The 12,745-nt window shown below is 36.8% G+C and overlaps 1 protein-coding gene across 2 annotated transcripts; it reads right to left on the bottom strand.

The window, feature by feature from the left end:
• Positions 1 to 178: 178 nt before the first annotated feature.
• ndc80 (NDC80 kinetochore complex component) lies at positions 179 to 12,265 on the bottom strand. 2 transcript variants are annotated; one of them, XM_067429563.1, is made up of 17 exons: positions 12,143 to 12,265; positions 11,502 to 11,611; positions 11,284 to 11,364; positions 10,654 to 10,780; positions 10,080 to 10,252; positions 9,819 to 9,921; positions 8,124 to 8,213; positions 7,904 to 7,997; positions 5,873 to 5,973; positions 5,115 to 5,259; positions 4,746 to 4,951; positions 2,795 to 2,941; positions 2,598 to 2,687; positions 1,747 to 1,839; positions 1,467 to 1,597; positions 1,284 to 1,386; positions 179 to 462 (listed from the first exon to the last, which is right to left on the bottom strand). In XM_067429563.1, the coding sequence occupies exons 2-17, from the start codon at positions 11,588 to 11,590 to the stop codon at positions 337 to 339; spliced, it is 1,899 nt and encodes a 632-aa protein (XP_067285664.1). In that variant the 5' UTR covers positions 11,591 to 11,611; positions 12,143 to 12,265; the 3' UTR covers positions 179 to 336. The 2 variants fall into 2 exon arrangements, with proteins under 2 accessions (XP_067285664.1, XP_067285663.1); XM_067429562.1 differs by having other exon boundaries at positions 12,025 to 12,232.
• Between the last annotated feature and the right edge of the window lie 480 nt (positions 12,266 to 12,745).

The following is a 12,745-nucleotide window of genomic DNA, read 5'->3' as shown; positions in this document are numbered from 1 at the left end:
ATGAAACCCAAATATCAAGCTATAGCAGTAATTTACAAGGACAAATCAAAACAATTCACATACAATTACACTCTAGAGAATGTACAACAAATGCAAAATGTACTTAAAATGCCATTTGAAAATAGCATGATACTATAAACCTATGTAAGCAGTGTAAACAAACACTAGCACAATAAACCATGTTTTGAACTACAATTTAATTTTTTAGTAAACAAACATGTAAATACAGGATAAATATACAAAGTATGATTCTGTCTAAAATGGTGCCAGAATCAATCAGTAAAAAAAAAAAGAAGTCTAACAGTAAAAGTATTTACAAATTATAACTATTAGACATTACAAGCTGTTTGCTTTCTTCATGAAGTTCTCCAATAGATCCGTCAGCCGTTTCATGTCAGCCTCGTCCTCACGGATGACATCCTTCATCTTATCGAATCTTTTCAGTTGCTCGTGGCAGTGTTTCTAAAGAGACAAAAAACATTTTTATTTTATTTTTGCTTAGAGGTAGAATTTACACAAACCTGGTCATATAACCTTTTAAAGTACAGATGTAAATGCATTAAAAAATTTTAATCCATGACATGGCGGCAAAGATTCTTTACGGGTCCACTAAAATCAAGTAATGCACACCTAGTCATAGATTATCCTGCTTAAACCATGGCCACTTGCCAGCACTTATAAGTGTTGTTTTTGCAGCACAAAATTAACCGCAAGAGCGCCAAGTCCACACAATAACTAGATATCACTTTTAGAATGATTTTTTTCTAGCTGATGAATGATAAAATCATCAACAGTCAATCAGAATCCACCTGACTTTACAGATCTCAAGCATTTAAAGCATCAGAACTGTAGCATGCCCTATTAATAAACAGAACATTATTGTGTTAGTGTGGATGCTGACATAGGTACTTTTAGTTTTCATTCTTGGTGTAATTGGCTCTTTAACATACATCTTCCAGCCAATTAGAATAGAGTATTCAGACAAACCATGGTATAACTTAGTATATTTCTCACCATTATGTTTACACACACACACACACACACACACACACACACACACACACACACACACACACACACACACACACACACACACACACACACACACACACACACACACACACACACACACACACACACACACACACACACACACACACACTTTCCCATTTACAACTAATTTAATTGTGCCTGTTTTTATTTTAATTCTTACACATGGTATTCTAATTTCTTATGCATGTTATCACTATTCTTATTAACTATTGTGTATGAAAAATGCTTACTTCAAATGCAAGTAAATGATCTGCTGCTGAAGAGAAGATTTCAGTCAGATTCTTGTTCACCATGCGCTTCTCCTCATTAGTCTCCTGCACGACCACATGATACCTGATGGAGAAGTCCAGATACATAAAGTGAGATGAACCGGTGACGCATTTAGAAGAATAAAGTGGGAAATAGATGCTCACTGTTGTTGGGCAGCTTTGCATTCCTCCTCAGCTTGCTCGCATCCCTGCGTCACATTCTTTTCCAAGCGGTTCTTGTGGGTTTCAGCAGAGTCCACCTCAGCTGCCCACTTCTCATCCTCTTGTGCCATTTCCTACACACAGCATATAACTAGTTCATTCAATGAGTTACAATTTCAAATGTGTCATTAAAGAAAATCAATTAAAAAGGCCATTCACTAATTTAACATATGCTAATATATTGTAGCATGTTTAAGATCAGAGATATAATGATGCATTTCACCTGCATGTCATGCTCCAGCTGTTGGTCAACTCTGCGAATCTGCTCCTTTATCTGCTTGATGTCATTCTCCTTATCAAAGATGTTGGACTTCACCTAATAAACAGACGGAGTGGGAAATACATGAGCTCACTTCTACACTGACTTCTACATAGAAAATTGCCTTCTAAGGTAGCATCATTAATGAAACTCATAAATGACTGATTTAATTTGAAGTACTTTACATTGGCAGCAACAAGGTATCTATCTGCAGTTTTTTTAAATCAAATTTACAGCCTGCACAAATTAAATTAATACTGTACAGTATGTTCATAAAGAAGACAACCCATACAATTAGTCTCATAACATGAGGCAGGACAGACAGACGTTTTGCATTACATGCCAGGTACAGTATATTGTGTAACCAACATACCAATAATATCTAGAAAGAACAAATATCCTACTCTCAGCTTCTCGTTCAAAAATATGCACTCTTACAACAATGTGCAACAAGTTAAACACCATAAACAATCATAATTCATCACCATTGATCATTAACAATACTCTAAGCTAAATATTAGTAGAATAAATAGACGTCACTAATAATTGGTAAAATAATATTATAGTGCAAATAATAAACAGTAGTCTTAATTGTATCAATATATTCTTTATGCAAAATAAAATGTTATATATTTTCCTTGTTGATTTGGGAGTGAAATATGACCTGTACATTTCTTGACAGATGTTGTGAGTTTCACCAGAGGATAATCATGGGTCACATCAGTAATTTGGTATATTTATTAAGATATAAATGCTTTTTAATGCAAGCCATAAAGAGCAACTGAATAAGAGGTAGAACAAAAAAAGCGTCGCACCTGTTCAACAGTCTCTTCCAAACTCAACTTCACATTAGTGAGTCTGCTGCATTCATCCTCCACGTCAACCATCATATTCTTCAGAGGATTCTACCAGAGTTAAAACAAGACAAATCCTTAAATTATATATATATATATATATATATAATTTTTTTTTTTTTAATTAAGCTTCTGATGGATGGCAGTAGTGACTGTACCTGTATCTGTGTCCTGTACTGCGTGATGGAAGTGGCACTATAATCTGTTCTGATTTCAAAGTCATGACCACAGGCGTTCTCGGCTGACTGTGGAATGAGCTTCAGTTTACGACCCAGTTTATTATACTCAGCAACCTTCAACTCCGCCTGCAACAGAATGTGAAAACTGATGTGTAGTGCATGGAACACAAACAAACCTCTCTAAACCAAGCCTGCAGTCTCCCTCTCATTTACTGAAGCTTTCGCGCCTCGATCGCCCCCCGGTGACCGGTCCCAGTATAGCCGCCCCTCTGTGTTTTCTAATGGACGCGAGGCAAACTAAATAAAATTACACTTCAAAAATGTTTCCCCAAAGTTAGTTTATGTCACTAAAGGCAGTTATCATCACGATGATTTCATTTCAGGTGTTCGTTTTAAAAATAAGTTTACTTTGAGTTAGTTATTTGATGCTATAAAAACGGGGGGTGTGACGTCATGATTGACAGCTGAGATCGACGTCTTCTCTGAGTGAAGTTGTCACTGAGGCACTAACGGACTTTTTTCGAAATTTTTGGGAGCAGATTAGAGCTTTAGCTTTAATTTCTACATTTCCATAACTGTTTATTTCACACCAACATAATTATTCGTTCTGCATCTGCGAGAGTGTGGGCGGGCTTTTGATATCGCGACTGTACTTCCTGCTCTACTTCCTGCGCTCTACTGCGCAACTCCGGTCCCGAAATCGCTACTGCGCAGACTCGGTCCCAAGATGTCCGCGCCGTGCAAGGCCTCCTGAAAGCTTCAAATATGGCAAGCGGAAACGGATGATGTCGAGTCGTCCATATTTTTTTACGGTCTATGCTCTAAACTGATTGGCTGGCTTCACACAACTCCTAGGCCCTGTTTAGACCTGGTATTTGTTCCAGGTTTTGGTCAATCGGATCACAAGTAGACGAGAGACCGGTTTACACCTGGTGATTTAATCCACATCTTCTGTTGACTTTCAGCCGCTTTTGGCCTAATTTCTTTGAGGGTGAGGGGTCAATGGGTAGGTATATTTTTGAGCCTTTTCAGATTTTTCCATCTAATGGATTAAATAAGATCATGCAATTTACATATGAACACGCGTTACATTTAGACTACCCCTGGAAGTGGCACATAGTGGACAATGCTAAATACGGGTGTAAATGGGTTCTAAAACGTTTTGAGCTTGTCCACTAGCGTCTTATGCATGACACAGCATTCTAAAAAATGTGACACGAAGTTAAAAGTTGTTCAACTTTTAAAAAACACATCTCTAGACCTTATGGTTTGATTAGTGCCACTGAACGCTCACTTTTTTTTGAAAATAGGCTCATTTTCCAATCCCTAAGAGTTTTAAACATTTGAGTTTTACCGTTTTTTGAATCCATTCTGTGTGTTGTATAGAGCTGTGATAGTCGAAGGTGTATTCTACCATCATGTTTCACAGAATACCAACAAAAATCATGTAACGAAAGAATCAGTGGTTGACTGCTCTGAACAATAGATATCAAAACACCGGTAGATTCAAACAAAAAGAATGAGAAAATAGTTCCTAGCTATAACGGTCTAAAACAATAGCAACTTTTCATTTTTCGTTGGTCTTAGTACATGATGTAACCATAGAAGAGGCAAGTTTTAAATAGGAAAAATATTGAAAGTCTTTGAAAAAAATTTTGAGCACTGATGCTGATGGTCTAATATGATTCAATGATGTATGCTAAGCTATGCTAAAAGTGCTACTGCCTGATACAGAGATCAGTTGAATGGATTAAAAAAACGGTAAAACTCAACTGTTTAACTCTAAGGGACTTGGAAAATGAGCCTATTTTCAAAAAAAGTGGAGTGTTCCTTTAACCTAAAAAATGTGTAATGTGTGAACCGGCCATTGGTCTGTGAAACAACTCTTATTAAACAGGTTGGGACGTCGGTTTGGGGGTAAAATCCTGACCTTCTCTTTGGTTTTGGACAGGTTGACCTCCTCATTCCAAACCAGCTGCTCAGCCTCCTCCAGACTCTGGCTTAGGCTGTTAACGGTCTGCTGCAGTTCATTCCTCTCTCGGTTAATACGCTCGATATCAGCTGGAGTGAACTTCTGATTCTCCAGGATGTGCTGCAGCCTAGTTCTCTCCTGCTTCAGAACCTCCAACTGCATCTCTGCACAAATATCAGGGACATTTACCAATTGAATTTAACCTTTGTATGTTTATTGTCATATGTACAATAATATACATTGAAATTCTTACTTACCGCAGAGCTAAGACAACATACAATGTGCAAAGTGAACAATGCTTGTAATGCATCTTTTAATATTACTTACCAGCAGCCTCGAGCTCCTCAGACAGTCCAGCAGCTTTATTCTTCAGGCCAGTTTTATGGGCCTCCAGAGTACTTCGATAGTCTTGCAGCTTCTGTAGATCAGCCTGTAATCTGAGCTTCTCTGTCCTCTTCCCTACTAAACGATCCTGTCAATACACACAGCCTCAACATTAATGCAATTTTGTCTTTGTATGTTTAAGACTTTAATGTCCTATGTCACATCTAGGCTTGTTTTCATAATACATCATTTGTTCATTAAAATACGTGCCTGCACACTTACATATTCAAACAAGCTTGCCTATAGACTAAACACTGCTTACGTGCATGCCGTCACCATTCTCAGAATCATGGTTTTCATGGTAAACACAAGGTTGGTAACGGGATCTCAAAACCTGTTTCAGGGTTTGCATTCTCTAGCCGCCGGACACTGTTGCCGTGCGATTAGCGGCCGGAGCGCATTGAGAGTTTTCTATTTTGGTTGAGAATGGTGTCCTGTAAGTGGCCCCAAAGTAAATAACTAATGATTTGTTTACAACGAAAATTATTCAATCAAAAACTTACATTAGCTGGACAATAACTTTTTTCTAGAGCTGATGTACAGCCAATACAATATCTCTACCATTAATGTCCTATTATCACTGTTAAGCCGCTTTGAAACAATCTATACTGCGAAAAGCTCTATATAAATGAAGGTGACTTGGCTAGTAATTCTGAATGAACCTGATAATTGACATGTGAAGGAAACATTTACACACTCACAGTTTGACTTTCCCTTTCAAGTCTCTCCATGTGCTCCATCAGCACCGCATGCTTTTCCTGCTGGGAGTTTAACAGCGCCTCATCCACATTGTACAGCTTCTCTGAAAGAATTTAGAAAATGTAGTGACTATAAATATTTTAGCTATGAACCATATTTTCCAATAGTTTTATTAAAAATATTTAAATAATAAAATATATTTTTATCTTTTAAATAATAATATTAATTCATTACATTTATATAGCGCTTTTTCTAGACACCCAAAACGCTTTACATATAAAAGGGGGGAATCTCCTCAACCACCACCAATGTGCAGCATCCACCTGGATGATGCGACGGCAGCCATATTGCGCCAGAACGCTCACCACACACCAGCTGAGTGGTGGAGAGGAGACAGTAATGAAGCCAATCATTATATGGGGATTATTAGGAGGCCATGATAGACAGGGGCCAATGAACAAAGTTGGCCAGGATGCCGGGGTTACACCTCTACTGTTCATCGAAGGACATCCTGGGATTTTTAATGACCACAGAGTCAGGATCTCGGTTAAACGTCTCACCTGAAGGACGGTCAAGTCATGTTTAAGACAGTGATTATTAAACATGAAAACAATGTTTTTTTCCCCTTCTTATAATTTTTGTTTTGTTATATGTAAGGGATATCCCTCACGAACATGGAGAGCTGGAGAAAAACAGTGGCAGCAGTAAGGGTTTGAGTTTGACTATATCAAACATGTATTATGCTGTAGTTCCTAATAAAACATCTGGTGTATTGTACGTTTTGTTGCGACTGTAATGGTGATCCAAATGTTTCAAGAAAAAAATGCAATGGTTTTGATTAGATGTTGTGACGTGACATTTGCACTCAAAAAGCGGAAGCAGGTGAACACAAACTTGCAGGGGCAGGTTTAAGTGAGTAAATGATTGGAGTAGGGCTGTTTCGAATGCCATTTTTTGAGCTTCGAAGCTTAGGTGGCAATCAATATCGAATGTTCGAAGCTTCGGTGGGTGGGGCAAAATATATAATAATAGTGTCCATTTGTATCATCTTTCATGACTTCACGTTTCACTCTTCGGCATCGTAAATGTGTTGCGGCAGATCCAGTGGAGTGCAGTGTTGCATTTGGTGCAATTTGATCAGGTGGCACACATTCTTTAAATATTAATAAACATTTAATAATCTTTTAAATAGAACAGTTTCCGGTACGCATTACACGGGCAGGTTTATGCTCCGAAAACGGACAGTGCACAAGTGATACAAAACACAAAGTCTGTTGAGAGCAAGAACTTTAATAAGGTATTAATAACGAACCTTTCTTTAAAACAAATGAATCCCAAAAACAGAAATTAAATTATTAACACACAGTGATTTCAACGAACTGTAATAAATAAAGAACACGGTAGCATGCTTATAAACAGTTGAATAAGAATAAATGAATTGTTTTTAAAATGACACAAAATGTAATATCTATTACAATTAGTTTTATTCTATATAAGGGATTTATTTTGTCTTATTCGGACTTTTTGTTAATTTAAATCTTTAAAATGCGTGATGCTTTTATTGAAAGCATGTTGCGGTGTTTTTTTTAATTTATTATTATTATTTCAAGCATGAGTGAGAAAGAGTCCGCGACGGAAGTCGAGCGTTGAAGAAAAAAAAAAAAAAGAACATTCGAATCTCAAAACTGAAAATCGAATGCCACCTCACCGAACGAATATTCGATTATTCTAGTACAGCCCTAGATTGGAGCATATGCATATACGTCACCAGAGGTCCAGTTATGACATCCTGATTAAACTTGAGAGGTTAAAAAAAATAAAAATAAAAAATAAATAAATAAACTGTTTCAAATCACATGCATTTTGAAAATTGGGTTGAATTTTTATTTCATGCCGATTTTTTTTAAATTCTGACTGAAATTTAGAAGTTGTTCAGAAGGTCAGATAGAATTGGCCCCCCCTTAGAATCTTCTCATTAAATTTCCTCCATCCAAATTAGTTCAATGTACACTTTTCATTAACTTTCAACTTACTTAGTTTATTAAGATAGTCGTCTTCCTCATCCTCAAACGTATCTGCTCCCTGCATGAACTTGTTGTAGGTGTCAGAGCAGTAATCCATAAAGAGCTAGAGAGATAAAATGGCACACATACACATTTGGTTAATATATGTGATGTCTACAATGCAGAAGAGTGAAATATGGTTGTCTAACTGCTGAAACTGTCAATGCAGACGTTTTGTCTGATACGGTACCTTGTTGTACTCAGTCCTTTCCTCTAGATCACACAGCTCATCTGAGAAGTCAGAGAACAGCAGCCCCTGCTCTCTCAGACCACTGAAGAGCTGCGGGGACAAAATCTACATATCAGGTAAAGCTGCAATGTTTCTTTCTACATGTTAATACGCATATTTACATTGCAGCCTAAAATAGTAAGCAAAACTCAAATTAATACTTTTATTCAGAAAGGACACATTAAGGGTGTTCACACTTGTAGTTTAGTACTCTTGATTATTTTTGTCTGAACCAAAAAAAAAAGAAACTTAGTTAAATTTAGTCCTGGGTTTCTTAGGGTTTACACTGACATTTAAAGGTGGGGTAAGTTTATTTCAAAACCATATTGCAAAACGGACTCGGGCTGAGTGCAATAACAAACTTGTAGCCAATCAGCAGGTAAGGGGCATGTCTACTATTGATGGTGAGAGGAGAGCGCTAAGTGCATGCATAGAGTGCATGTCATTATTATTTTATTTTTCATTATTCACATTACTTGCATCTTGTGACATCACATCCTGTTTTTGGTTTGTTTCAATGTCTTTGGTCCATGTTGCATTCATATTTAATTCGAACTGCACCAGAATTTGTTTGGAAGTGGACCAAGACCCATATTTTCAGCACTCTCAGTCTGCTAGTTCAGTGCACTCCAGGGTTCAGAAGCCAGTGCTCACACTTATTCAAATGACTACACCACACTAACAGAGCAATAATACCAGAACTTGCTTTAATCGAACAGAACCCACACGTGCTTGCTTTCCTATGAGCAAGAGTGACATGCCATAACTGGTTTAGAGGTCTCCCATATAGCATAACTTGAAATGTAAGCCAGTATTTGTTCTATGTACAGATTATTCTGTCTCATTAGTGGAGTAACATTGTTTTTAAAAAGTGGGTGGGACAGGTGTGGGAGGGTGGTATGATGTAGCATTGCTAATACAATGCCATCTCATATGTAAAATATGTTCAATAACAAGTGCAGACTTGCATTGGGTTTAATTTATTGATATAGAACTCATATTTAATGCAATAGTTTTATTCTTGCATCTTAAAACAATATAACATTAGTGCTGAGATTTTTCACATGAAAACATGCATATATTCGCAAAATTTGTGTCTATTTTCTAATGGTCTAGTAGTGGTACATTATTTTTAAGTGTGTCAGAGGTTCTGGGTTCTAATCTGTCCTTATGGGTACAGGTTTTCCCTCTCATCAAAACCGAATATCATCAGTGATTGTATATCAAGAGCAGGGACAATTTTTTGTGCAATTTGTTTTGTGATTTCAACTGAACAAATAGAAAGTCTCTGCAATGCCATTAAGCAATATATTAAAGCACTCGTCATTGTGAAGACTGCACAGTGTGCACGAGCTACAAGAATCAGCAGGAACTATACCACTGATAACAGCGGAAAAAAGCAGCAGATTGCCTTCTATTAAACAAATGAACAAAACTATGCTACACTAGTTAACTGGAGATGTTTTGTTTGCATTAAGTAGGTTCATCCTGCACGGATTGAATTCTGTGACAATTGAATTTGAAACGTCTCATCCGTGAGACATTTCAAGTGGTAGGGACAATAGCGACCCTGTCAAAAAGTGGAGTGGACATGTCCCACCCGCAAATTACACCCATGTATCTCACAAACATGTTAAAAGGATGCAGAAGAGTCACCTTGACTGTGTCGATGAGCCAGATAAGAGCTCCGAGAGCCTGAGGCCATGTATGAGGAGCACCAATGGAGTACATGGAACTTTTTGAGAGTACAAACGGGTATCTGAAAAAAAAATGACAATCATCACTTGATTAAGACAAAATGAAGGATGGATAACACAGAACAATGTGTTTGACATCAGACTACTTTTGTAGCGTTTTGTACGGAGTGTAGTAATGAAGTAAAATTGCCCTCCTTTGTTTTTGTGGTATTGTGATTACCCCAGATCTTTGAGCATTCTTGGGATCTCCTCCTCCACTTTGGTGGTGGGCATCTGAAAGGATGGTTCCAAAAAAGTGTAGATGAATTCGTATATCTTTAAAAACTCTTTTGTGGAAGGAGACTGGAGAGACTTCACTGTGATGCTGCCTGGAAAGCCTCGTTCCACCAGGAACTAGAAATAATGGGAAAATAAATTCATTGTAAATTGACTTTACTCCCACTTACTTTCTGTTGCTTACAAGGTAAGCTTTTTAAAAATCATATTGTAGAGACTGCCTCTTCAAAGAGCAATTTCTAACTTATGAAATATATTTATATATTTAAAGCTGACCATAACTATATATCTCTGCTCACAATCACCATAGAAAAACCATTGATGCTGAAAATTTTGTTCTGACACATGGAGGCTTGTCCACAGCATACAATATCTCTATTAGAGCCCAAAGTCATTTATATTTGGGATATTTGGTAACGCTTTAGTATGGGGAACACATATTGGTCTGGGTTCCCTTTAACTTTTGATCAATCCACAATATTCCTTTCATGTAGAGATGCAGTCAAAACTAAACATACTTCACAAAGTTGTTTGATACACTGTTGGACAAAAGCTTTGTCATGTAGGGGTCTTGGGTCCTTCATCTTCTCTGTGCCCCCATATGCCCCAAACATGCTGTTCCTCTGGCCACCTGCACCGATGCCTCTGTGGAGAAAGGTGAGGACACAATTGTACAGTTTTATACTACAGTATATGATTAACTAATTGGGGTTTAAAGGGATAGTTCACCAGAAAATGGAAATGCTATCATTTACCGTCCCCTCAAGTAGTTCCAAACCTGTATAAATTTCTTTCTTCAGTTGAACACAAAAGAAGATGTTTTGAAGAATATGGGTAATCAAACAGTTGATTGACCCCACTGACTTCCATAGTACGAAAAAAATACTGTGGAAGTCAATGGGGTTCCGTCACTGTTTGGTTACCGACGTTCTTTAAAATATCTTCTTTTGTGTTCAAAATAAGAATGAAATTCATACAGGTTTCAAAACATGAAAGTGTGAGTAAATTATTATTTTTGGGTAAACCATCCCTAATAAAACCCTATATGACATGATCAAGGATTACAATGCACAACCACAGGTTACATTCCTGATCAGACTCAGAAACCTAACATTTGCTTATCTCCACTGATTCACTGAAAGACTCACTTTCCAAAAAAGCTTGTTCGTCTCTCAGATGTGGTAGACTGAGGTTTAGGTATATTCAGCTTGCCAAAGACATTGTCCTTGCTGTAATGAAATTCAAGTTAACATATTATATATATATTTAAGCATAACTGCTGAAAGCAATGTAGGCCAATAAAACCACTTAAATGTGTACATCTGCATTAATATAATGTAAAAAAGGAAATATAGATGGGTTGTACTTTTGAGGGGTGGCATTGATCAGACTCATCCTGCTGTCTGTCACACGCATGGGCATCTCAGAATATCTGCTGCTGGGCCGCCGACTCATCTTGACCTTTGTAAACACACCCTTCACATGTAGGACAGAAAAAAAGATTCAGTTAACTTACTACAATAGTAAAAAGTATTGATAATAATATCATTATTACTACAAATAAAATATAAGAACACTTTTACGTTATTATTTAATAAATTAAGTTAATATTACTTTAAAAACGTTGAATATTACAACACTATACTGTAATTGTAGTAACGTTATATGTTAGCAATATGAACTTGTAACCGCTTGTTTTGACGTGAAGAACAAGACAGTTAAGCTTAAAAACACACAGACGTCCAACACATACAACCAGGCAAAATTATTGAGAAATAATCATTTTCTTACGAAACTGCATTAGATTAAATGGTGCTAGCTGAATAATGAACTAACGAACATAATAATGTTAGTAACAAAATAAAGAAGAAATATGGACAAAACAATACCTCCGTTATAAACTTCAGCTGCAGAACGATTCTCGGTTAATAAGTAGCGTACTATACTACTGATATGTATATCAGCATACCAGATATATCAGGTACACTCGAATATAAATATATATACCTCGCTATTCAAGCATAATCTTCCGCCGATACTTCGGTTGAATTTCAAAAATTTCCGCGAACGTTGTTTAACGGATCACTGATGACGTCACGCCTCCGTTTGAGCTGCTGTGCGCCGTACTGCCACCTGCTGCTGTGGCGGAGACTGCGCCTTGCATTAAGGCTTCAAGATCTGTAAAATTATTTGGTAACACTTTACAATAAGGTTCATTAGCTAACTACATTAGTTAACATGAACTAATAATTAACTGAACTTATAAATAATTTATTAACCTTTGTTAATTTCAACATTTATTAATGCATTATTAAAATCGTGTTAACATTAGTTAATGCAATGTGAACTAACATGAACAAACCATGGACAGCTGCATTTTCATTAACTAACAAAGATTAACTAATGCTGAACAGAGGTGTTGTTCATGGTTAGTTCATGTTAACTAATACAACCTTATTATAAAGTGTTACCAATTATTTATTCATAAGATTCTTCTCATTTTAACTCACCACTGAGTTATTGAATAACAATTTTAATTAGAATAATTATTAAATAAACCATAAAAACAGCAACGGCTACATGCCTTTGGGACCTTCTGTCTCTTTAATG

Source organism: Pseudorasbora parva, chromosome 21, assembly GCF_024679245.1.
Source record: "Pseudorasbora parva isolate DD20220531a chromosome 21, ASM2467924v1, whole genome shotgun sequence".
Lineage (NCBI taxonomy): Eukaryota > Metazoa > Chordata > Actinopteri > Cypriniformes > Gobionidae > Pseudorasbora > Pseudorasbora parva.
This window is presented reverse-complemented; position numbering and strand designations above follow the sequence as displayed.